Genomic DNA, 27,718 nt, shown 5'->3' on the forward strand with positions numbered 1-27,718 from the left:
GTTTGGTGGGCTGAGATGACTATCTTTTGTCTGGTCATGAATGTTCTTTTCTACCGTTGCATTTTGATTATACTATGTCAATTATCTTTCTTTTATATCCTGTATAAACTATATGCTTTCCTTGTTATGCTACTTTCAAGGGAGGTGCTGCCGGATTTTGCAATACTTTCTTTCTCTATGTGTTGCATAAGTTTTGTAGAAAGGTTTCTTTTGGTATCATCCATTGTGTGGGATCAGTGGGGTGTTACAGTTGGTATCAGAGGCATAGGCTGTAGGTCCTAGCAAGTGGAGTAGTAATAAATTGACACACTGCACATGTAGGATGGGTTTTCGGTCTTGCTATTGATATGATTATGTTATTCTCTGTGCTAGTTTTGACATTATCTAGAGAGATGCTATGCTTATCTCATATACTTATTATTCTCATCCCTGTGGATACAGCTATGCCGCCTCGTAGAGCTCGGGGTAGTCCGCAAGCTCCTAGTGGGGACTCGATGAGTCCGGCGGCAATGTTAGCCGCGATGCAGGCCATGCAGCAGGAGTTGGCCCTGCTGAGGCAAGCCATTCCTGTCGCCCCTGCTGGTGCTGCTCAGGGAGCTGGAGGTGGAGAAGTGCCCGGGGGCGCTGTCCCTGCGGGTGCTGTTCCTGGTGGCGGGGCCGGGGTGCCTCTTCCAGTCAGTGGTCTTTCTCTGATGCAGTGGATGGGCATGAAGATGGATTCTTTTGATGGCAGTGGTACTCCGGTTGAGGCGGCAGATTGGCTGACTTATGTGGAAGATAAGATGAATGTCTTCGAGATTGCTTATGAAGATCGGGTTCGCTTTGGCACTCAGCTGCTGAAGGGTGAGGCGCAGATTTGGTGGAGAGGCGTGCAGGCAGCGCACTCCTCCTCACCAGGAGTCCTATCATGGGATGTTTTCATCAGGCAGTTCGAAAGGAGATTCTACCCGGTCACCTTTCTGGAGAAAATGAAGATTGACTTGCAGTCCTTCAAGCAGGAGAAGAAGTCTGTCACAGAGTATGAGGTGGGCTTCAACAAAATGGTCCGCTTTGTCCCTCATGTGTCTTATAATGAGATGGAGAAGGCGAGCCAATTCCGTCAGGGTCTGAAGCCTTCTATCAGGCATGCTCTGGGGGCCTTTCCGTTGGTGGACTTCCGTACCACAGTGGAGCAGGCGCTGGGTGTGGAGATGCAACACCAGTACACCATGGAGTCGCAGAAGTCTTCGGGTGTTGATCAACCTCGCAGCCAGGACACGAGGAGGGGCAACACTGGAGGTCCAGCTCACAAGAGGGGCAAGTCTCAGCATCAGCGCCACCATCCTTACCGTGGCAAATCTTCTGACTCAGGTACTTCAGGAGGAAGTACTCAGAGGTTTCGGGCCGTTCCTAAGCCCGGGTTGGGGCTGGTGTGTTTCCGCTGTGGAGATGCGCATCGCCGTGCAGAGTGTCAGTGGAGTGGCAGGTGTTCTATCTGCAGTCAGGACCACAAGGATGTGGTGTGTAGGAGGAATCCCAGTGGGAAGCTCAGATGGGAGCCGATAGCTTCCTCCTCTTCTCAGGGCACTATCAATATGATGTCAAGTGCTGAGCAGCAGTTTTCAGTTCCTCTCCCTCCACAGCAGCTTTATGTGCCCGGGACTTCGCAGTTCGTGTCGATGCAAGGTTTTCCGCAGTATCAGGTTGTGCCTACTCCTGCGCCGTCTACCCCTGTGCTGTCTCAGTTTGGAGCTCCGCGCCAGCCTCCTCCGGTGGCTCAGTGGGGTTCTTCTGTTAATTTCACTCCGGGAGCTTCCTCTTCTGCGGGTATTTCTGGAGCTTATGTGCTACCCGCTACGGATGGCAGGGCGCAAGGAGACGTGGTGACAGGTACGATTTCAGTTGATTCATTTGCAGCCCATGCTCTTTTTGACTCTGGCGCTAGCTATTCGTTTGTTTCGGAGGATTTTGTGTCGCGGGCTGGTCTTTCGGTGCAGAGGTTGGGTCACCCAATTTTGGTCAGTTCTGCTAATGGCTCCATTAGTAGCTGTTCAGTTTGTCAGGGGTGTTCCGTCATTCTTGCTGATGAGGTTTTTTCGGCTAATCTGGTGGTGATTTCCTTGGGGGCATTCGATGTTATCTTGGGTATGGATTGGTTATCCCAGTATCGCGCGGTTATATCCTGCTTCTGGAAGACAGTGTTATTGCAGGCGCCGTCGGGTAAGGAGGTGGTCTTCTTGGGAAGTTCTCCGAAGTTCACATTATCCTTGTTGGCGCAATTGCTTCCTGATCGCTGGTCAAGGAAGTCGGGGATCTTTTTCTCTATGGTGGTGGAGGGCGAGGCTGCCTTGCGGGTGCAGGACATCCGGGTGGTGTGTGACTTTGCTGACGTGTTTCCAGCAGAGCTTCCAGGCATTCCTCCGGAGCGCGATGCAGCTTTTGAGATTAAGCTGATCCCGGGGACGCAGCCTATTCATAAGGCCCCGTATCGAATGGCTCCAAAGGAGCAGATTGAATTAAAGCGGCAATTGGATGATCTGCTGGCTAAGGGCTTCATTAGGCCTAGCAGGTCTCCATGGGCTTCCCCAGTATTGTTTGTTGAGAAGAAGGATAAAAGCAAGCGGCTGTGTGTGGATTATCGCGCTTTGAATCAAGTGACAATCAAGAATAAATATCCGCTTCCCCGAATTGAGGTCCTCTTTGAGAAGTTGAGGGGTGCCCAGGTGTTCTCCAAAATTGATTTGAACTCTGGTTATCATCAATTGAGGATTCGTGAGGAGGATATTGAGAAGACTGCCTTCTGCACCAGGTATGGGCATTATGAGTTCATAGTCATGTCCTTTGGCTTAACTAATGCCCCTGCTGCGTTTATGGAAGCAATGAATAGGATGCTGCATGAATTCTTGGACGATTTTGTGGTCGTATTCCTAGATGATATTTTGATTTATTCAAAGACCGAGGCCGAGCATGATCAGCATCTCCGTCTCGTTCTAGGTGCCCTAAGGAAGAATCAATTCTTTGGCAAGTTGAAGAAGTGTGCCTTTTGGCTATCTGAAGTGGCTTTCCTGGGGCACGTGATTAATCAGCAGGGTATTGCGGTTGACCCCAAGAATGTTGCGGCTGTAGTGGAGTGGAAGAGACCTTCTAGTGTCTCTGAAATCCGAAGTTTCTTGGGCCTTGCTGGGTATTATCGGCGTTTCGTACCAAATTTTTCCAGCATTGCTAAGCCTTTGACTAGGCTCTTGGGGAAGGGTGTTCCCTTCGTCTGGTCCGGCGATTGTGAGATCAGTTACCAGTCATTGAAGAGCAAGTTGGTGGACGCCCCTATCCTAGCTTTGCCTGAGAGCGGTAAGCGTTTCACAGTTTATACGGATGCTTCGCGTATTGGTCTTGGCTGTGTGCTGATGCAGGAAGGCAGGGTGATTGCTTATGGCTCAAGGCAGTTGAGGAAGCATGAGGGGAATTATCCAACTCATGATTTGGAATTGGCTGCGGTGGTTTTTGCTCTAAAGTCGTGGAGGCATTACCTCTATGGCGAGGCTTGTGACATTTTCACTGATCACAAAAGTCTCAAGTATATTTTTACTCAGAAGGAGCTGAATTTGAGGCAGCGTCGGTGGCTAGAATTGATTAAAGATTATGATTTGTCCATTCATTATCACCCGGGGAAGGCTAATGTGGTGGCGGATGCCCTTAGCAGGTCTGGGGTTCCAAAGGTGGCCTTGCCGTTGATCGCTGATCTGGACCGTTCGGGGATCGCTTTGTGTCATGTCGGCACCGCTAGCAAGGAGACTCAGATGCTTATTCAATCCTCTCTTATGGAGAGAGTGCGTGCGGCTCAGCAGCAGGATCGTCTTTTGCAGGAAGCCCGAAGGAGGGTTGGTGATGGTAAACCGCGGGAGTTCACCATTGATGAGAATGATTTGGTTCGTTTCAGGGGCCGTCTCTGTGTGCCTCAGAAATCAGAGGTGAAGCTGGATATCCTGCGAGAAGCTCATAAAACGCCTTACACCGTCCATCCTGGCGAAACCAAAATGTACCGAGATTTGAAGCAAAACTTCTGGTGGAAGCGGATGAAGGTTGACATTTCTAAGTATGTGGCCGCCTGTGAAGTATGTCAGCGCGTGAAGGCCGAACATAAGCGGCCTGCAGGTTTGCTGAAGCCATTGGAAATTCCAGAGTGGAAATGGGAGCATATCACCATGGATTTTGTGGTGGGTCTACCTCGTTCCCCTCGTGGCAGGGATGCTATTTGGGTGGTAGTGGATCGCTTGACTAAGTGTGCGCATTTTATTCCCATGAAGACCACGAATTCAGCTTCAGATTTGGTTCCCTTGTATATGAAGGAAGTAGTCAGGCTTCACGGGATACCTAAGTCTATTGTTTCTGATCGAGACTCCAAATTTGTATCCAAATTCTGGGAGAGTCTCCACAGTGCATTGGGCACCAAGCTTTCGCTTAGTGTCGCTTTTCACCCTCAGACGGATGGTCAGTCAGAGCGAACAATCCAAACCTTGGAGGATATGCTGCGTGCTTGTGTTCTGTCATGGAAGGGTAGCTGGGAGGATCATCTTGCTCTGGCAGAGTTTGCGTATAACAACAGCTACCAAGCTAGCATCAAGATGGCACCATTTGAGGCTTTGTATGGCAGGCGGTGTATCTCTCCTCTGTGCTGGGAGACTTTGGGAGAGAGATCCCTGGTTGGTCCTGATTGGGTTCAGCAAACTTCTGAAAAGGTTCGGGAAATTCGTCAGAATATTTTGGCAGCTCAGAGTCGTCAGAAGAGTTATGCTGATGTGAGGAGGCGGGATCTGGAATTTGCTGTGGGTGACCAAGTCCTTCTCAGGGTATCACCCACTAAGGGAGTTGTTCGGTTCGGTGTCTCTGGGAAGCTCAGCCCAAGATACATTGGACCGTTCACTATCTTGGCCCGAGTGGGCAGCCTGGCTTATCGCTTGCTGCTGCCGGATTCCATGGCAGGGGTACACCCGGTTTTTCATGTCTCTATGTTGAGGAAGTTCTTGCGGGATCCGGACCATCAGATTGAGATGGAACCAATTGCGGTGCAGCAGGATCTGACTCTGGTGTGTCGTCCGGTGCGTATTTTGGAATTCTCGGAGCGTGTGTTGAGGAAGAGATCAATTAAGTATGTCAAGGTCTTATGGTCTAATCAGTCAGAGCGCGAGGCTACGTGGGAACTTGAGGAGTTGATGCGGCAGAAGTACCCGGAACTTTTCGTTGTGGGTAAGTGTTGTTGATTTGCTAAGCTTTTCTTGTGTCATTCCGATAGAAGCGTCAGAATTCGAGGACGAATTCTTTTTAAGAGGGGTAGAATGTGATACCCGGTTTGCAAAGAAGAGAAGTTGGGGGTTGTTTTTTTTTGCTTTTTCCCTCATCCAGTTGTTGTTTTGGGGATTTGGAATTTTGTGAATAACATTCGCAACTAGGGCAGTAGAATTTTTTTTTGGTTTGACATTTGCGTTGCGGTCGGGAGCTGTCGCGTGGGTTAGTTGGGCCGCAATTGGTGTTTCGGCCCATTAGGCCTCCCAAACCCTAGCCGCCACCCTCCTATCTACTCCCCCTCATGGCTGCCGCCCCCCCCACTCCTCATTTCCCCTAGGCCGCCGCCCCCCCCTGTCCACCTCCTCCTCCCTCCATTGTTGCAGCCAACAAAACCCTAGCCGCCCCCCCCAATCCCCTCCTCCCTAGGTGCTACTCCGTGCCGCTCGGATCATCGTCTTTTGGTGCGAATCTCCAATCATTTTGGTGGAAGGAAGAAGGGAGGAAGGAAAAGGGGAGATCCCAAGGTGATTTTTCTTTTGTGTTCATCCCTTGTTCATTTGCGCTGCGATTCAATGGATTAGATGTTGTGTTTGCGATTAGATAGAGGGGGGGCTGTCCAGAATTTTGCGTGGTGGATGAACAGCGGTAGTTCCAGCAGTTTTTAGTTTTTTTTCGTGAAGATTTAATGGGGATCAATTTGGGAATCTTGTAGAACTTTGTTTTATCTTTTCAACGAGTATTTATGCGCTCAATTTGGAGTTATAAATTAAAAGTTATCATCGTTTGAATCCGGGTATGTGGCTGTCCAGAAAACAGATTTTTCAGAGTGATGGACAGCAGCAGTGTTAGCAGTTTCTGGGATTTTTTCGGGAGCAATTAGTGTTAATCAGTATTAGAATCTTGTAGAACTTTGTTTTATCTTTCCAACGAGTATTTATGCGCTCAATTTGGAGTTATAAATTAAAAGTTATCATCGTTTGAATCCGGGTATGTGGCTGTCCAGAAAACAGATTTTTCAGAGTGATGGACAGCAGCAGTGTTAGCAGTTTCTGGGGATGTTTCGGAAGTAATTAGTGTTAATCAGTATGAGAATCATGTAGGTCTTTTTCTTATCTTTCCAACAAGTACTTATGCGCTCAAATCGGAATTATATTTTAAAAGTTATCGCTGTTTGAATCCGCGTATGTCGCTGCTCAAATCAGAAAAAAACAGATTGCAGGGTTTATTTTGAGGACCGTTTAGAGGTAAGTAGATGTTAGAATTCAATCATGAGTTGTATACAAAACTTGTGGGGAATTTTATGTAGTTGTCTCTGAAGTTTTTGTTTATCATCACTGCTGTCCTAAATTTTAAGTTATGGACTTGTTAAGCAGCGCCGCTGCAGTTTGGTTAGTGAGGGGAGAATTGTTATCGTGGCGGGGTTTGAGATTGCGCGTAGGTGCGGTGTTGTCTTTGAGTTTTTTTTCATGAGAATTTGGTGCACTAAGTTGGGTGTCAAAAACAGGTGGTGGACTTCCGGATCGTTCTTAGGGATTTTGCCCTAACTTCGGTAAAGGCAAGTAAAACAGTGATGGTTATTTCGTCTTTTGATTGAAGAGCCTCATACTTGATTATGTTTGTGCTACTTGTGTTCATATCCATATTCCTAATTGGGTACCATCGTTTGAAATTATTCATGCTCTGTTGATTATACATGTGAAGGGTGTGGTTTGATCATGTTACCCATGTGGTTATTGATGTGAAATGGGTGGAGGTATATGTCTAGCACATCTTATTTGGGAAGAACTTATGTTGTTGACATGCATAATGCATTCATCATCCACTGCATTGAAGTTTTCGTCGCGATCTTATGGTCCGACCGTACCGGTACAATGAGCATCATATGTTTTCCCGAGAAGGGGTATGATGCAGCTTCATATCCTTAGAGGTATGAAGGCAGAAGTCATGTTGCATCTGTAGCCATGTGCATTCATGGGCGAAGTGTGGAACCTATTTTGGTGATGTGGATAAGGTGGATCTTTACTTTGTAATTCTTCTTGGCATTGAGTAATTGAGTATTTGCTTACTTGCTGCAAATTAATATTTAAGGAAGAAGTTGGGAACCATGTGGTTGCTTATGCACGGTTGGCTTGCATTGTCCAACTGTTGTTTGTTTTTCTTTACTTGCTGAGATGTGTCATCTCACTCTTGCATTGTCTGATGCAGGCACCTGATCTTTACTTTGGGAGAAGGGATGTAGCAGCACGGCCACCACACTTTTAAATAAAGGAATAACTGATTATTAATGATGTTAAACAGGAAGGGTCAAGTCTAGGGAATTATTACATTCTAATCTTTCATGGTAGTTGAACTGTTTAGTTTGGTGGGCTGAGATGACTATCTTTTGTCTGGTCATGAATGTTCTTTTCTACCGTTGCATTTTGATTATACTATGTCAATTATCTTTCTTTTATATCCTGTATAAACTATATGCTTTCCTTGTTATGCTACTTTCAAGGGAGGTGCTGCCGGATTTTGCAATACTTTCTTTCTCTATGTGTTGCATAAGTTTTGTAGAAAGGTTTCTTTTGGTATCATCCATTGTGTGGGATCAGTGGGGTGTTACACCCGTCCAGTGTGTTCAGGATTGCCTAGGGATGCAGTTAGTATGTCATTCTCCCTCCGAGGCTTAAATTCTCCTTTTTTTCTCTTATCTGCATATTCTTGAATTTTTGACGAAACTTCGCCTACCAATTCTGGATGCACAAGTTTGCCGTCCTCACTCAAACCTGCTCGACCTAAGATCCAACGAATAGCTCTCTCATCGATATCTTTTAATATTGGGTCCAAAGTGCCGTTAGTTATAGCTTCCTCGATAATCTTGTTCCACTGCACAACTTTATGGTGATATCCGCTTGACCCCAGGCGATGGGGGTGTTTGTTCATCTTCGCTCTCTGAGAATTAGTTTCGCCCAGTTCTTTGGCCTTCAGTTCGGTCTTCTGACGAACAAATTCCTCCCACTGAGCTTGAGTGATTTTCCCCATTTTCTTGGGCGGAGGAACCTTATTCTTCTTAACAAAGTCCCTATTCATCTCGGCCTTCCACCCACGAAACATCTTGGCCATAGCAGAGAGCATCGACTTCCTTACTGCATCCTCTGTGCCTTTTGGGAACTTGAATGACTCAGACAACTTAGCCCATAGCTTGTTGCGGGTGTCTTCATCTAAATCCTTCCATTTTTGAAGTGTGATTGGAACTATATCTCTAACAGTAGCCCCGCAGGAATTTCGAAACTTTGTAACCACGTCAAGTGGTTCTTCAGGAAACCCCTCTGCATTTAGTTTTGTTACATACATAACTGCACCTTCTTTCATCTGATTTGGACCTCGTCGCCCTCGTTTCCGCTTATGTGAAACGGATGATTCAGGCATCGGAGCATCCTCCGTGTTTCGTGTAGAAGATGCATCCTCTTTCTTCTCTTCATTTGAAATCTATATAGTGAAAAAATTAATGGCCTTTCATATATGAACATTATTTTACAATATAGTCGACATATTTCTATTTACCTCTTCATCGTTGGGAATATAGTCGGCATCAAGCTCATCTGATGTTTTTTTCTTCCTTGGAGGTATAGGAGTACAAGGATTGTCGTCACTAGAACTATCCTCCCCGCTCCCTTCACTGGAGCTGCTCGTTGTCTGCCATTCAAGTTTGGTCGCGTCTTCATCAACTTTGTTAGACGCACCGGTGCAGACCACATCCATACTAGGCTGCTCGTTGTCTGCCATTCAAGCTGGTTCCATCGATAAAGGGATATACTGTTAGTCTGATATACTGGTTCCATCAATAAGGGAACTTGGAGAAAAGGCACTTTCCAATGCAGTTAGACAGAGAAGGCATGGCTGTGATGTTATAATGCTGAAGGACCCCAAGAAGAGATTATGCCCTATAGTCTACCACCTCTCGTTATTTGTGGGCTTCACCGAGGGCGGGAAACATTTGGTGACATCAAACGACCTTCGGGCTGGGGACGTCTGCGAGCTTGTTAAGGGGCCAGACGATGGTGAGCCGGTGTACTCTGTCCGGATGTGTGGTCACAAAATTTAAAGCCGCCCCGGCTTCATCTGTGCGCTTCTCTTCTCTTATGTCGGCTACTAAGATCACTTAGCACCCCACCTAAGAGAAGAGAAGCACACACATGCAGCCGGGGCAGCTTTTAATTTTGTGACCACACATCCGGACATAGTACACCGGCTCAACATCGTCTGGCCTCTTAACAAGCTCGCAGACGTCTTCAGCCCGAAGGTCGTTTGCTATCACCAAATGTTTCCAGCCATCGGTGAAGCCCACAAATAACGGGAGGTGGTAGACTACAGGGCTTAATCTCTTCTTGGGGTCCTTCAGCATTATAACATCACAGCCATGCTGAAGGACCCCAAGAAGAGATTAAGCCCTGTAGGACCCCAAGAAGAGATTAAGCCCTGTGGTCTACCACCTCCCGTTATTTGTGGGCTTCACCGAGGGCGGGAAACATTTGGTGACATCAAACGACCTTCGGGCTGGGGACATCTGCGAGCTTGTTAAGGGGCCAGACGATGGTGAGCCGGTGTACTCTGTCCGGATGTGTGGTCACAAAATTTAAAGCCGCCCCGGCTTCATCTGTGCGCTTCTCTTCTCTTATGTCGGCTACTAAGATCACTTAGCACCCCACCTAAGAGAAGAGAAGCACACACATGCAGCCGGGGCAGCTTTAAATTTTGTGACCACACATCCGGACATAGTACACCGGCTCACCATCGTCTGGCCCCTTAACAAGCTCACAGACGTCTTCAACCCGAAGGTCGTTTGCTATCACCAAATGTTTCCAGCCATCGGTGAAGCCCACAAATAACGGGAGGTGGTAGACTACAGGACTTAATCTCTTCTTGGGGTCTGCCGATTCAGGCATTCCGCCGATGCCATTCTCCATATAAGTCCCAAACAGAGAATAGGGATGAGGTAGTCAAGATTGTAGGAGCTAGTGCTCAACTACTAGCATCTATAGATATGGACACAAGTCCAAATTTGGTGCTACTCGGCACCATCGATATCACTAGAAAAAAAATACATCAAAGAGATACACTTCCCAATAGTACTCGAAGATAGTTCATTGACTTGACACTCTCTAAGAGGTTCATACAAAATACATTATCTCTAAGAGTGAAACCTACGATACTCATATCGTGTTGTTTAGGACTAAACATCAACAACCCCTTGACTGGTCGCTATCATACTCAATTCCAAAATATTTTTCCAATATGTCGGCTTGAGTAAGGAGATCTGGGCTTGGGAGTTCCTCCAAATCATCTGCAGCTTCATCATCTTCAGCATATTGCAGGGCTTCATCTTGAATAATTTTAGCCCTCTTGGAGTCAGCATACTTTTTGATGGACAGAGCACACTTCTCAAGCATGTCGCATACATCTCCAATTTGAAACAAAGTGGTCTTAAGTGTGTACACTGATTCCGGTTCACTAGTATTCACAACCCCATCAGTCACTAGACTGCGAATGATGTCAACATGTGTCTCGATGACTCGAACTGAGCTCTCAACCATGTCAAGTGGCTCTTTTTCCATTTCTAAAACTGAAAATGGCCAAGCCTCACAATCAACATTGAGATCGCAACAAAGGCAGGGATCAGAGGGAAAACAAGGATGTGGCTTATAGGGCAAAAAGAGGGGTCCAAATAACATTGTCATGGCTATGAACAAGTCAAAGATGGGAGATAAGAACAAGTCTTATAACATAGGGTTGGGAAGCAAAGATAGGTAGTCAAAAAACTAAGAAGGGAGATAAGAACAAGTCTTATAACATAGGGAGATAATAACATTGCCATGGCTATGTACTTCCATGATGTATGTGGCCATAAACACTAAAAATAGACTTGTTTCCCCAATCACTATGGAGATTTTCTACCAAGAAGGGGTCCTAGTAGTTGCATCAACTATCCATGACAAAATTCTTCATAAGCATAATTACCAACATTTAATCACAAGGGATACAAGCTACTAAAGCAAAAATGGTGCCTTAACAAAATATGTAAGTGAAAACACCAACAATATAAGCATAATGACCAACATTAACAATATAAGATTAACAATAATTAAGGCAGGACTAGCAAAAACAAGTAATCAAGGCATGAATTTTTAACAAGTAATTAAGGCATGATCAAGGAGTGCACCGAGGGCTCGGAGATGGGCACGGCGGCGCACTCGGCGCTCGGGCTCGGCGGCGCTCGGGCTCGAGGACGGGGACGGCGGCGCTTGGCCTCGGAGACGGTGGCGCTTGGGCTCGGGGACGGGGACGGGGACGGTGGCGCACTCGGAGATGGGCACGGCGGCGCGCTCGGCGCTCGGGCTCGGCGGCGCTCGGGCTCGGGGACGGGGACGGCGGCGCTTGGCCTCGGAGACGGTGGCGCTCGGGGACGGGGACGGGCGCCTAGCTCGGAGACGGTGGCGGTTGGGCTCGGGCTCGGCGACGGCGTGGCGGGCGCTCACGGCTCGGAGACGGGGACGGGAACGGCGGCGCAGCAGCCTGGCGGCGTAGTATCAGCTCTGGGCGAAAACTAAACCCTAAGCCACCGTACCGACGCTTTTATATAGTAAACACATCACAGGCGGATTTTAAGAAAATCCGCTTGTGATGTATAACATCACAAGCGGTTTTCTATGTCGACCGCCTGTGATATGTAAACATCACAGGCGGTCGAAATAGGAAACCGCTTGTGATGTTATACATCACAAGCGGTTTTTCTTAAAATCCGCCTGTGATGTGTATGTAGTATAAAAGGCTCGGTTCCAGCGCAGGAACCCTAACTTCCGGAGCCCGACGCCGCTAGGCTGCACACTACTGTAGCGGCGGCAGATTTTTTTGATCTACGGGAGAAGGTTTTGTTTTTGATTTTTGGGCTTGATTTCAAGAGTTTATGCATATATATGATCTCCGTTTGTTTTATTTCTCATTTTGATACGATTTTTTGCCTCAATTTTGTAATATAGACCGGAATTGAAGAAAAACTCAGGAATTCCAAGATTTAGACTTGTAGTTGATCTAATTTAAAGATTTTTTTTGAAGAGTTGTCTCACCTCAAGGTACCTATATTGCTGCAATCTTGTTTCATTTTCATGCACATTAATCCGTTCATGATTTAGGGATTAAATTCAATTAATTAGGGATATTTTAAAAAATTTTGTCTCATGTACTAGGTACATCTCGATATGATCTTGTTTCACTTTCATGAACATTTATTTTTTCATGTTACATCTCGATATTGACGTTAATCAATATAGGGATAGGTAATGGACCGAGGTTGGATGTACAATGTGCCAAGACCACATCCGTCGTACATTCGAAATTTGAGAAGCTTTATTGAAGCGGCCAACAAGCACGCGAATTTGCGAAAGAGCAAGGAGATATTATGTCCGTGCATCGATTGTGATAATAAGATAGCTTGGAGAGATATAGGAGTAATCCAATCACATCTGCTAAAAAGAGGGTTTAAAAACAATTACACGATATGGTCAGAACATGGTGAGTTGGATCCGTGTGAAGTGCCTGGTAATGACGAGAGATTTGTCGGAATTTTAGATCTTAAAGTTGATGGTAAAGTGGATAATGTGGATGCTAATCAAGAATTTGAAGAATTTGATTGTGAAGAGATGTTGCGCCATATGGAACCAGAAATGTTAAGTTCTGTGGGATCGCAGAAAGGGCTATCTAAAATGGAGGGACTGGAAAGTGCCTCAAAAGAACCTTTATATGATGAATCAAAGGGTTGTGACAAAGAGTTTACTACACTGCATACAGTTCTAGAACTTCTGAAGTTGAAGGCTAGCGCCGGATGGTCTGATACTAGCTTCACAGATCTTTTGAATTTTCTGTCTCAATTACTACCAAAACCCAACAAACTACCAACAAGCACTTATAAAGCGAAGAAGCTTATATCTCCCATAGCTCTGGGTGTGCAAAAAATTCATGCATGTCCGAACCATTGTATTCTGTATCGTGGCGATTTTGAGAACGCATCAAGATGCCCAGTTTGCAATGTCAGTCGATACAAGAAGAGCTACAATCAAGACTGTGTAAAAAAATTCCCGAAGAAAAATAAAAATAAGAAATCCACTATTGGACCTGAAAGTGATGATGACACTTTTGATGACATGGATGGGAAAAAGAAGTCAAAGAACCCAGCTTTGGTGATGTGGTATCTTCCAGTAATTGATCGCTTAAAACGTTTGTTCTCAAACCCTAGGGAGGCTGAGCTTATGCGTTGGCATGCTGAAAATCGCAAGCAGAATAACAAACAGATTCGACACCCTGCTGATGCATCACAATGGAAAAATTTCGATCTTATGTATCCTGAGTTTGCCAAAGAAACCAGAAATGTAAGATTTGCTTTGGGTACAGACGGAATGAATCCATTTGGTGAAAAAAGAAGTGTACATAGCACCTGGCCCGTGACTTTAACGATGTACAACCTTCCATCATGGCTGTGTCACAAAAGAAAGTATATTATGTTGACTATTCTTATTCAAGGTCCGAAATCAGCTGGTGTTGATATTGATGTGTTCCTAGAACCTCTTATGGAAGATATGACAAAGCTCTGGAATGAAGGAGTTAGAATATGGGATGAGTATTGCCGTGAGTATTTCAACTTAAGAGCAATTATATTTGTTACTGTTGGGGACCTTCGGCGTCCGAAGGTCCTCAAAAACAAGATTTAACAGTATTTCTGCAGTACAATGTGTGAACAGGTATCCTCGGACTAAAGTCGGCATTGCAGTAGACCGAAATAATACGAAGGTAGATACAGAGCCGAAGGTGCGAGCAGGAAAGCTTCGGCGCGACAGCAAAGATTGGAACCGACTTAAAGATGAAAAGGCTATTCAGACCTCGATAGACTACTATAGAGTTATTATCAAATGTAAAGGGCATGAATGTAATTTTGTAAGGGCTGTGTCCCATGTCTATAAATAGGTGAACAGTATCCCCGTACTGTTCACGCTGACTTGGCATTCGCTTTTTGCGTCACGCTTGTATTGTCATCTCCTTCCGATTGAAGGTACACTTGTAATTCAACGATGTTTTCGTTTATGCTTGATAATAATATATGATTGTTCATGTTATCTTTTACATTCTTTATATTTCATCTCTCGTCATTGTTCAATGAATTTATGAAGGTATGTCCTTTATAACCTTCGTCCACAAGCCATTACATCCTAAGGGAAATAATGCTTCGGAGGACGAAGGACTTTAACGATTAACATTTTCTATGTTGCCTTGTTCTTAACTCATAGCACTTGAGAACAAGTCCCCAACATTGGCGCCCACCGTGGTGAACTCACTTCCATTTCTTGAGCTTTTCAACACCTTCGGCAAGCATCACCTTCGTCATGCCGCCGAAGAAGGCTTCAGCACCAGGGGCTGGCACGCTGCAGCCGCTGGACCCCAATCAAGACGTCCTTTCTCTTAGAGAGGCACGAAGCCAGAAGAGGAAGGCTACCAGTCCAACACCTCCGGAGGATGATCTAGATCAGGAGATTCAAAATCTGGAAATCCTTCAGCAGCAGGTTCAACGCAAGAAGGAGAAGATGGCCAGGCTAGCTGAACTGCAGAGGCAGATAGACGAAGCCTCTGAAGAAGTTCGTCATCTTGCTCAGGATGAGCAACACCGAAGGCCTCAGCATCAAGACCTTCATCAGGAGGGTTTTCCCAACGAAGATGACTGGTATGACAATTTCCATCATGGAAATTTTGTTTTTGATGATGCTTCTCCCCTGTCCGCTGAGCTACAGGCTACACCTTGGCCTCCGTCCTACAAGCCGCCTCAGCTCCCCGTATTTGATGGCCACTCAGACCCGAAGCAGTTTTTGATGAGCTACGAAGCAACAGTGTCTTCGTACGGTGGCAATGCTTCAGTCATGGCCAAATCTTTCGTTATGGCTGTCAGAAGTGTTGCTCAAACCTGGTATTCCTCCCTTCGACCAGGAACGATCACTTCATGGCAGAAGCTGAAGGACTTGTTGTTAACTAGCTTTCAAGGGTTTCAGACGAAGCCGGTAACTGCTCAGGCTCTCTTCCAATGTACCCAGGACCATGAAGAGTACCTTCAGGCATATGTCCGAAGGTTTCTATGATTGAGGGCACAGGCGCCAACAGTGCCCAATGAGATTGTCATTGAGGCTATGATCAAGGGGCTTCGGCCAGGGCCGTCAGCACAGTATTTTGCCAGGAAGCCACCACAAACGCTGGAAAAGCTGCTCCAGAAGATGGACGAATACATTCGAGCTGACAATGATTTTCGTCAAAGAAGGGAGGAGGCTTTCAGGTTTTCTGAAATGACCAGGGGCTTCGGAGGAAGGTTTTTCCCGAGGCATGTCAGGTCAATTCACAATTCTACTCAGAATGATGATAAAGGGAGTCAGCAGTAAAGGCCACAATACTCCTCACAGGCTTCAGGGCAACAACAAAGCTCCTTCCGACCTCCAGCTCCAAGAGGCAGAGGCGCCAGGGGCTTCGGAGGAAGATTTGGCGATCAACCAAGAAGAATCTTTTGCTTATTCTGCGGTGAGAACAAAGGCCATACTACCAGGATGTGCCATGTTACTATTCAGAAGCAAAAGGAAATAGCTGAAGCAGCAGCACAACAGGCTCAGCCGAAGCAGGTCATGCATACAGCTTCGTATCATTCGCCCTACATCCCAGAATATGTGGGTAATCACCCTGCAGTTTCTGTTGCTTCGGCGAGTCAGCCTCAGGCTTCCTGGCAACAGCCTCCGCCTCCACCTCCGTTGCAACAAGGCCAGCAGCCAGAAGGGAGCCAGTATACTCCACACCAGAGGGACTTCAGAGAGCAGTCCGAAGCTCGTACAGTCAATAGCACTGTGCCAGAGTCAAAGCACATCTATTGACGAATATCCTACCTTAATAGCAATCTTTTTCATTCAGTTTTATTTTCTGTAATAAAGGACATTGTTTAGGTTTAGTGTAATTAGTTTCGTTGATTCCTACAGAAAAATATGTTGTTTTCTCCACAGGCTTAAATTGATCGAAGTTCAAAGTCTTGTGGTAATAAGAAGGACCTTCGAACTATCAAAAATTCTTCGAAGCAACAAAAAGTCGTTCTAACGAACGCATAGTAAGTTTGACGAAGTTACAAAAAGCCGCTCCGAAGGGAGCGCAGTGTAAGTTTTCTGCTCCAAAGTCGTTCCAAAAGGAATGCAGAGCATACAGCGAAAAGTCAACGCTGATACCGCCTAAGTAAAAGGCGAAGAAGCTCCAAAGTCGTTCCTAAGGGGATGCAGAGCTTACAGCGAAAAGTCAACGCTGATTCCGCTGAAGTAAAAGGCGAAGAAGCTCCTAAGGGAGGCTTACAGCGAAAAGTCAACGCTGATTCACAAAAAGATTATGTGTTTTATCGCGCAGACATGCGTGTACCTTCGGAATATCACCTTACATAGCATAACATCATCACATCATCTTTGCATAACATAAGCATCATACATCATACTGCATGTGGCATAAGAAAGAGATATGATATCAATCTTCGGGAAAACGCTTTGAAAAAGGGGCAAATCATGCCAAGTCACAAGGAGAAACAATATTGATCTCTGAAGTATAGCCTTGAAGAATGTTTCTACGAAGCTTCAACACCTTTCGGGATACTTCGGATATTTTTGTGATAAATGGTAATTCTTCTTCACGAAGCATGAAAAGAAGGGAAGGTGTTTTTTTCGCCAAAGACTCAAAAACGGTACGTACGTAAAGTTTCATGCATCGTAAAGAATTGAACCACAAAGAAAAATAAAACAAATATATTACATACAGGATTACAAGATATTACACATGTTACATTTAAAATGTTTTTACAATAGCATTTAGTCTTCCCTGAGTACCACTTCTGCAGCTTCGTTCAACAGTCGATTGACAACTTCATCTAAAATAGCTTCAGCCATCTTTTTGATCTCATCGTCACCCCTAGGCCGAGCATCCGGAGATACTTCAGTAGGATCTGAGGAAGGACAGGACACGGCTACATTGCTATTACAAATCGCAAACAAATCTTAAAACCTAAGATTACAACACGACAAAAACTATTATTTAATACCTAATTGACCTTCGGCCTCTGCGCTCTTTTCAACGGCCTCAGCTACTTCTCTAGCATCGTGAATGCCCTTTTCACTTCTTCGAACAATTTCTCCGGCCATTTCTCGACCACCATTATCCCAGATATCGGTAAAAAATTTTCCACCAATTATACTAGCTTCGGCCGAAGGATCTTTTGCATCTTCAAAGGACAAAGCAGCTTCGGATTGTGCTAAAATTTTTACATGTTCGCAGCCTTTCTTCTCCAGGATGGTGGCAATCCCTCTGGCACCAGAGAAGGCGCATATATCTTCTCGGCTATTTAAAATTTCTTCGAAGGCATCAGCTTCGTGGTTGATCCATTCAATGACACCTTCGGGATTGCCTCTCGAAAAGTTTTCCTCACTTGAGAATGCACCGACCTTGGCGAAGCTAGCCTTTAGTTTCTTAACACAATCTATAGATTTGTCATAGCATCTCTTTTTGGACGAACGAAGCTTTTCAACAGTCACTTCTAGGTGATCTGCCCATTGATCGCTGAGTTCACGCTTTGTTTCTTCAAGTATGCGTTCTTCCTTAGCTCTGGCCAGTTGTTTCCGAAGATCTTCAATTTCGCGCTTCTGAGCTTCAGCTTGAACTTTAAAAATAGCTTCGTCTTCCTTTATTTTATTTATCAATGAGTGTAATATTTTATCTTTTTCGAGACCTTCGTTCCTCAGTTCAATTACTTCGGAACGAAGGTTGCTCAGGGCTATAGTACACCCTTCGTCTTCAGCATCTTTCTGTGCTCTGAGAGCATTGCTAAGTATCAAGCCCTGCAGAGAGAAATATGTGTGTGTCAATATGTTTAAACGAACGGAAAAATACAAGGATTTCATGTATCGTACCTTTAAGCTATTGTAAGTCAGGCTGTCGGCCAGATCGTTCTTCGATAGCACTGAGAGCCCGTCTTCTAAAGTCGGGAATCCGAAGCTCTTGCTCATCTCCCGGCAGACAGAAATCTCCTTGCTGTCGGGAAGACAATACAAGAAGTCTTCTTCTCCACTGCCATTAAATATTAACGCCCCCTTTGGATATTTCAGTTTTTGGGCATAGTGCTGGGCCTCTTGTTCTTCTTTTTCTGATAATTTTTTCCCCGAAGCATGACGGAAAATATAATCACGAATTTTGGGGGATGCTTCGGGGACAACAACTCCAGTTTCTTCAACAAAAGTTGGCTTTGTTATTTTTTCTGCTTCACTTTCCAAGGGTTTTACCTTTGCGGGCTCTGAGGGCCCAGCTTCGGCTTCGATCTCTTGTTCTAGAGCTGTAGAACCAGGAATTTCAATTGCTGTTTCAGGAGTGACAGCAGCCTTCTTCGGAGGTGTGCTTGAAGATTTGATTGTTTCCAGTACATCTAGCACATTAGCCATTCTCTTTCTTTTCGGAGTTACGGCTGGCACTTTTTGATTTTTTATTGTCTCAACGTTTGCTGCAGGACTCAAAATTCCTGATGTTTTGGAGCCCTCAATTGTTTCTTTTACCTCTTCCATTTTTTCTGTGGACGGCACTTCGGCTTTCTCTTTTGTTTCTGATAACAAAATGTTTGATTGTTCCAATTCTATCTTTGTTGGCACTTCGGCCGTTTCTGCGACTTCTGGCAACAAGGCTGGCTCGGTTGGTTTTTCAGCTTCGGTGGCCGAAGAAGGTTCCCCGGTAAACTCGGGCACCGAAGCTGGCTCAATATAGCGCGGCCGATGCGTAAGAACCTTTATCTTCTTCCTTTTTGGTTCTGGCTCGCTAGGAGCAGCTGTAGCTTCTTCTTTTGCAGAGGTTGTGATTTTTCTCTTCTGCCTTCGAATGGGATAGCAATAGTCAGGGTAGACAAACCCGATGGCATCAAATACCCGATTCAGCCTCTTCTTTTTTCGGCCTCCGAAGGCTGCTGACATTGCAGTATCTTCGGCCTTCGAGTAGGTCCCAAGCAGCTCATCACTTAAATTGTCAATGCTTTTTAACCACTCATCATCTGGCTCAATAAATTTATCTCCAAACTTAAAAGTGTACTTGAACCTGACAAGTCCACCTTCGTCGGCCTCTTTTATGGTTTCTTGTGGCATTTCCCATTTCTCTGCAAGTGGCCACACCCTGAAGGCGATATGCTCTTGTACTAAGTCTCTTGTTCCTATAAAAGAGCAGACAACGCCGAAGGCTCTCTGGCATTCTTCGGCAGCTTCATTCATTTCAACCTTCGGCCTGCGAAGGCCGAAGCTTTGCCAAATAGGACGCATAATTATACCTTTGATGTCTTCTCGTACTTTCAGATCATTTTTTACATAGAACCATTCTGTCATCCAGCCGCTGGGCCATCTCTTCCGAAAAGTTGGCACGGGGCAGCTTGACCCAGACCGAGAAACAAAACTGTAGCAGCCAAAGTTATTGTGATACTGTTCCTTACCCCAAGGTATTGTCTCGTATGATAATTCGTGCATGTTGCAGAAACTTTTTGCATCAGGCTTCAGACCTTGGCTTCGCACGGCCCACACGAAGATGTTCAGCCTTATGATTGCCTCGGGGGTAAGTTGGTGAAGGTAGACTTCGAAAATTTTCAGCACCTCCACGACGAAGCTGCTCAAGGGAAATCGCAGCCCAGCCTTTAAAAAGCTTCGGAACACTACGACTTCATTCTCTTCGGGGTGTGGGCAAGTCTTCTCCCCTTCGTCGGCCCTCACAACGGACAGATCCCGGAAATACCTTCCTCTCATATTAACAAGATGATTCTCTTTGATAGTTGATTTACCATAAACTGAATGGCTTGGTCGCCAGGGGCGATCTTCGGAGTCTTCGCCACCGCTGTCCACATCATAACTTTCACTGTCACCAGTATCTTCAGACAACCCTTCCAGAATCTCCTGGGTGATCTTTTCTGTGTTGGTCTTCGACATCGCTATAAGAAACCCTAAGTTCTTCTCTTCATCAAGACTTAGCTTCATCTCAGCAGCAGCCTTCTTAGCAGCTTCAGACATCTTCGGAAACACTAAAAAACTGCTTACAAAGCCGAAGCTTCAAAGCTAAAAGCTTAGCAAATCATAGTGCACAAGAGCTAAAAATTGAGTAAGCGGGAGTGGTTGGCTAGAAAGCGTGCAAAATGAGTTTGCGGTATGGCCGTATTTATACGCTCGATGCGTTGAAAGCTGAAAGACCCCACTTGTCATTGAATGTTGCTATTCTAGCAAAGGGAAGGTGTTTTTTCGGACCTTCGGCGTAAAGCCTTCGTCCATATCGCAATCTAAATTTATTATTTCGAACAAATTAATATTGCGAGGGGCTACTGTTGGGGACCTTCGGCGTCCGAAGGTCCTCAAAAACAAGATTTAACAGTATTTCTGCAGTACAATGTGTGAACAGGTATCCTCGGACTAAAGTCGGCATTGCAGTAGACCGAAATAATACGAAGGTAGATACAGAGCCGAAGGTGCGAGCAGGAAAGCTTCGGCGCGACAGCAAAGATTGGAACCGACTTAAAGATGAAAAGGCTATTCAGACCTCGATAGACTACTATAGAGTTATTATCAAATGTAAAGGGCATGAATGTAATTTTGTAAGGGCTGTGTCCCATGTCTATAAATAGGTGAACAGTATCCCCGTACTGTTCACGCTGACTTGGCATTCGCTTTTTGCGTCACGCTTGTATTGTCATCTCCTTCCGATTGAAGGTACACTTGTAATTCAACGATGTTTTCGTTTATGCTTGATAATAATATATGATTGTTCATGTTATCTTTTACATTCTTTATATTTCATCTCTCGTCATTGTTCAATGAATTTATGAAGGTATGTCCTTTATAACCTTCGTCCGCAAGCCATTACATCCTAAGGGAAATAATGCTTCGGAGGACGAAGGACTTTAACGATTAACATTTTCTATGTTGCCTTGTTCTTAACTCATAGCACTTGAGAACAAGTCCCCAACAGTTACCATCCATGATTCTCCCGGTGGCGCCACACTATCAGGGCAAAAGACTAAAGGAAAGAATGGTTGTGTAGTGTGCGTCGATGGAACTGCTTCCATGTACCTTAAATCATCCAAGAAGTTGGTGTTCATGGGACATAGACGGTTCTTGATGAAGCAGCATAAGTACCGAAAGATGAAAGAGGAATTTAACAATCAACTGGAAAGTGAAGGTGCACCAAAGCCTTATAGTGGGAAACTTGTTTTTGAAATTGTAAAGAACATTCATGTTGTATTCGGAAAGGGAAAAAACAAAGGAGAAAAGAGAAAGAGAACTGACCCTTCAACTTACACAACTTTCAAGAAGCAATCAATATTTTTCAAGTACCTCCCATACTGGAAGGATATGGAAATTTGCCACAGCATTGATTTGATGCATGTAACAAAAAATGTTTTTGACAGCATCATTGGAACCTTGTTGGGCATGCCGAGTAAGACAAAAGACGGACTTAAATCACGCAATGATCTAGTAGATCTTCAAATCAGACCGAAACTTCATCCAGTGGATAGTGGCAAAGGGAAGCCTTACCTCCCCCCAGCTAGCTACAACTTGTCAGTTGAGGAGAGAACAAAGATTTGCAAATGTTTGCGTGGGGTCAAAGTGCCCACAGGTTTCTCATCCAATATCAGCAGACTAGTCAGGATGAAGGACTTGTCTCTATTTGGCTACAACTCTCATGACTGCCATGTGATGATGACGGTGTTCCTCCCAATTGCGGTAAGAGCCCTCAAAACAGAGCATGTCAAAGTTGTCATCACACGCTTGTGTTACTTTTTCAATGCGGTTTCACAAAAAGTAATAGCTTTAGAAGACTTGGACTATCTAAAGGCATACATCATCGAGACTATGTGCAAGCTTGAAATGTGTTTTCCTCCATCATTTTTTGATATGCAAGTACACCTAATCATACATCTCGTGGATCAGATAAAAATATTAGGGCCACTATATTTACATCATATGTTTCAGTTGGAGCGATACCTGGGAGTATTAAAAGGTTATGTGCGAAATCGCGCTCACCCAGAGGGTTCAATCATGGAGGGATACACTACAGAAGAAGTGATTGAGAGCTGTATAGATTACATCAGTGACGGAACAATGATAGGTGTGCCTGTACCTAAACATGAGGGTAAACTATGTGGGAGAGGGAGAATGGGCAAGAAAACTTTCGCGTTGAGGATTACAAGCTAGTACATTGTGCTCATGGTAGTGTACTACAACATCTCACGATAGCCGAGCCTTACATAGAGGAACACCTGAATGAGCTTCGTAAAGAAAATCAGAACCGCACAGAGGACTGGATCATGAGGGAGCACAAACATCGTTTCAGCGAATGGTTAATGGACAAAAACATCCCATTCGGAGACTCTTCGGATGAGAAAACAATGAAGAATTTGGCTTCTGGGCCATCGTGTTTTGTGACATCATGGCAAGCATATGACATCAATGGGTACACATTCTACACTAAATCAAAAGACATGAAAAGTGTTGTACAAAATAGCGGTGTTCGTATCGATGCTTTTGACCTACATGGACAGAAGACCATATATTTTGGATTCATAGAGGAAATATGGGAACTTGATTATGGTCCAAGCATGAAAATACCCTTGTTTAAGTGCCAATGGGTACAACATCCCGTGGGGGTGATAGTGGATAACTACGGACTCACACTGGTAGACTTAAAGAAAGTAGGATATAAAGATGACCCGTGGGTTCTCGCCGAATGTGTTGCACAAGTGTTCTATGTACTCGATCCAGCAGATGAGAAGATGCATGTAGTTATTTCTGGAAAGCAAAAAATTGTTGGAGTTGAGAATGTGGGAGACCAAGATGAGGAATACAATAAGTATGAAGAGATGTTCGTCTTTAACGGTCCAGAGAGAATCAAGCGTGTGGAAAAGAAAATTGATAAGAACTTAAAGCCATACATGCAGAAAAATGGTAGTTCATGAAAAATTGTATGAATCAAATTGTATTTGTTGTCATGTATGATCGACTATGAATTGTGGTTGCCAATTAATTTAAAATCTCTCTAGTTATCTATGTGTGCTATTATAATTCATTTAAATTGTATTTGCATATTATTGTTAAAAATTAAATATTAATTCATTTAAATTGTATTTGCATATTTCTGTTAAAAATTAAAATTATTTTCATATTTAAATTGTATTTTCATATTTTTACAATCACAGGCGGTTTTGTCTTAGAGTCCGCTTGTGAAAAGGATAAAGCATCACAGGCGGTCCTTAACAAAAACCGCTTGTGATACTATTACATCACAGGCGTACTAAACCGCCTGGGACATCACAGACGGTTTTCTAACCGAACCGCCTGTGATGTAAAAATCCTACCGCTTGTATAGAGCCAAATTGTACTAGTGACTGGAGCTCCCTTTGCCGAGAGCTAGTCCATTAGGTACTCGGCAAAGGCTTTATCAACGTCACTTGACGCCTGCACGGTGATTTTTCTATGCCGAGTGTCCGACATAAAGTACTCGACAAAATAAACCGTTGCCGATGTACTGTTTACCGAGACCTCTTTAACGAGTGCCACAATCAACAAAACATTTGCCAAGTGTTGTTATCAAGGATTTGCCGAGTGCGGTACACGTCCGCACTAGGATAGGGGTAACTTGTATTTACGCAAACTAATACTTTTTGTTTGTAATATATTGCATATTGGACGCTCTATAGTTTTAGAGGCCATGTGCAGTCGCACAGCCCGTACCGCGGAGACGCCCCTAATATACACTGATACACACGCTACCCTCTTTGGCTTTGCTCGTGGTACCTATATAAGTCTGTGTCCTGCACTCGATGGTCTCCACATAATCCGCAGCATTTCTTGCACTCCATTCTACTACTGAGCGGCCAGCAGAAATGGCAATTGAACTGGACCTGCAGGAAACGATGAGCCTTACGGACAAGCACCTGCTCATCGCCGGTGCCGTGCTGCTGGTCACCACCATCTCCATGCTCAAGCTCCTCGTGTGGTCCGGCTCCAGAGTCCGTAGCCGCAGGCGACTGCCGCCGACCATCCCTGCCATGCCTATCATCGGGGGACTGATACGGTTCATGCGCGGCCCCATCACAATGATCCGGGAGGAGTACGCGCGCCTCGGCAGCGTCTTCACCCTTAGCACCCTCGGCCACAGGATCACCTTCCTGATCGGCCCCGAGGTGTCGGAGCACCTCTTCAATGGCCCCGAGTCTGAGATGAGCCAGCAGGAGGTGTACCGTTTCACGGTCGCGGCGTTTGGCCGAGGGGTTGCGTTTGATGTGCCCTACTCTGTGAGGCAGGAGCAGATCCGGATCTTTGCCGAGGGGCTCCGTGGCAACAAGCTCCGCGGCTATGTAAACCTCATGGTTTGTGAGGCCGAGGTGATATACTTCATTCTCGTTCAGTTTTTTCCCAACACATATGTTGGTTTTTCAACGCTGATAGATGCTTAACGTGCATGGTAATTAATACAACTATTAACTATAGATGGCTAAGTGGTCAGCGTTAAATAGATCGACACTAGCTAGTGAAGCATGGCGTTGTCCGTAGTGCTTCGCTACGGCACGACACGATCCACATACCGTGTGATTGGTTCCATTATTGTCCAACGCTTGGCTGGCTTTAACTCGGCTCACCTGTGCTGTGTCTCCACGGACAGTGGTGGATCCAGCGGGTAGTTTATATGGGCCACGACACACCCTAAGATTACATAAGAGTAGTTAGTATAGTGGTGTAAGTGCTATATCTTGAACTTGATAGTCAAGGTTTGAGTCCTGTTAATCCCTGTTTTTTATTTATTTTTTATGTTTTTCCTGGCACACCCTAAGCATAGCAGCTAGGTCCGCCACTGTCCACGGATGCCGACAAAGTTGTTTGATTTGGCTTGGATTGCACCCGCAGATGCAGGTCTCGTCTGTCCCGTTCAGGTAACCAAACATATACCGAGGCCTAGTCAATGCATGTGCAGAGTATGGTTGTGCTCGTGCAGGCAACCAAAGATATGGATGGTGCATGTGCCAGCACAACACAAGGTCCAGTGCCATATCAGGGCCGTTACCCCACACGTTGGACTGGCATGAGCATATCACGACTAATGCTCAACACGATTAGACACGTCTTATACTAACTAATTAATGGTCAGTGAATATGAGTGTGATGTGTATATATGATTGTGAATTATGATTTATTATTGTTTTAAATATGATAAATCTGGTCTATACTAGTATGAATATTTATGTTTTGAAATCATATTTGTAAACTTAAAATGTTCCGGACCTTTTGAGCTCTTAAAGTGAAATACTGTCTAAACGGGCACGAACACTACTAGTTGCTAGTGTCATATAGTACTAGTTCAGTAAGATCAGGCTCTATATTACCGTGTCTTGGCCGATGGCTAGGCATATTCACAGGCATGATATGATTAGGGCATTTACAACCCTGAGACGGTGGAATGGTTTTCTAAGTACAAGATACAACGAAGAAACTATATGGTACAACTCTGAGCCCCTGAATCATAAATGCAGTTAAAAGACAATAAATATAGAGAATTGTGTAGAGACGGACTATTCGCGAAGAGCCCATCTCTTGTATTTTTTTAATTAACCATCTAGAAACCACTCAAGAGATCCTCTATTGAATGGAGTTGTACAAGCCCTTACTAACCATATATGTAGTGCCGTGTGTCTAATAGTATCATGCTTTACAGTGCTTGTGACGGTACCATGTCATGTGTTAGGTTTGGCCATTCTATAAATACAGCCAACTGGATGAGGGTCACATGCACATGCACACATGCTTCTTATTATTGGATGTGCATGAATTAGACACCACTCCACTTTACGTGCTAACCAAACATTTTAATTAATTATTATTCCGTGCAGGAGTACTTCTCAAAGTGGGGTGAGAGCGGCACGGTTGATCTGAAGCATGAGCTGGAGCAGGTGATCCTACTGATCACCTGCCGATGCTTGCTGGGGAGGGAGGTGCGTCAGAATCTCTCCGACGACGTTGCCGCCCTCTTCCACGACCTGTGCAACGGGATGCAGCCCGTGAGCGTCATCTTTCCTTACCTCCCGATCCCCGCGCACCGGCGGCGCGACCGGGCGCGCCAACGGCTGAGAGAGATGTTCGCCACCATCATCAGGGCACGGAAGGCATCCGGGCGGTCCGAAGAAGATATGCTGCAGTGCTTGATCGACTACAGGTACAAGGACGGGCGCGCCACCACGGAGGACGAGATCGCCGGGCTACTCATCACAGTGCTCTTCGGCGGGCAGCAGACCAGCTCCATCACCTCCACCTGGACTGGGGCCTACCTGCTCCAGTTCCGGCGCTACCTGGCAGCAGCCGTGGAGGAGCAGGAGGAGGCCATCAGGCGTTGCGGAGATAGGATCGACCATGACGTCTTGGCGGAGATGGACGTCCTGCACCGGTGCATCAAGGAGGCTCTCCGTCTCCAGCCGCCGCTGCCCATAGTGTTCCGCTGGTCGCACTCCGACTTCGCCGTGACGACGAGGGAAGGCGAGGAGCTTGTCGTCCCCAAGGGCCAGATGGTGGCGGCGTCGCCGGCCGTCGCCAACAGGCTCCCCCACGTCTACAAGGACCCAGAATTGTACGACCCAGACCGGTTCGCGCCTGGAAGGAGGGAGGACAAGGCGGCAGGTGCCCTGTCGTACATCTCCTTCGGTGGAGGCAAGCACTGGTGCCTCGGCGAGTTCTTCGCCTACCTGGAGATCAAGACGGTGTGGGCGCACCTGCTCAGGAACTTCGAGCTGGAACTGATGTCTCCGTTCCCGGAGAACGAGTGGAACTCCATGGTCGTCGGCGTCAAGGGCAAGCTGATGGTAAAGTACACGAGGCGTCAACTCGTTGTCGATGGCAACTAATATGGCCGGCCCATATGTATCTCTGCTGCTTAAAGGCCGTCTCCAGCAGCTACCATATCCTATCATTTATCTCGTCCACTATTTTAAAAGTAAGTTTAATCTACAATGTAAATTTTCTATTTTATATGATTTGTTGCTTACGGCCTAAGGCTCCAACAACATTTGTCTGGTATTGTAACACCATAAACATCTCAATTGTGAAGATTTAGAAGGATTCTCCCAAGATTTAATAAAAATGCTTTCTAATAAACTAGAAACAAGATTTTGTTCTATAAGTGTTATCTTTTGTTTTGTAATTAGGAATATTCTCTAAAAGGTCTAAACTAAATAGATATGTTTTTTCATAATAAACATTATATTTTTGATGTGGATAAAATCTATTACCTTAATGAAATTGTATGAAGGGATCTTTAATTATTGGTGTGTTCCCATTCTTTATAACTATGGACATTTGCTTAAATGAAAAGGTAATAAATA

At 45.3% G+C, this 27,718-nt stretch overlaps 1 protein-coding gene across 1 annotated transcript; it reads left to right on the forward strand.

Annotated features, from left to right (window-relative positions):
• The first annotated feature begins 24,180 nt into the window (after nucleotides 1-24,180).
• On the forward strand, nucleotides 24,181-27,491 carry LOC109946003 (obtusifoliol 14-alpha demethylase). Its single transcript, XM_020552485.2, has 2 exons — nucleotides 24,181-24,736; nucleotides 26,237-27,491. Exons 1-2 carry the CDS (start codon nucleotides 24,236-24,238, stop codon nucleotides 27,239-27,241), a joined length of 1,506 nt encoding a protein of 501 aa, XP_020408074.1. The 5' UTR covers nucleotides 24,181-24,235; the 3' UTR covers nucleotides 27,242-27,491.
• Nucleotides 27,492-27,718: the final 227 nt, after the last annotated feature.

Source organism: Zea mays, chromosome 4, assembly GCF_902167145.1.
Source record: "Zea mays cultivar B73 chromosome 4, Zm-B73-REFERENCE-NAM-5.0, whole genome shotgun sequence".
Classification (NCBI taxonomy): domain Eukaryota; kingdom Viridiplantae; phylum Streptophyta; class Magnoliopsida; order Poales; family Poaceae; genus Zea; species Zea mays.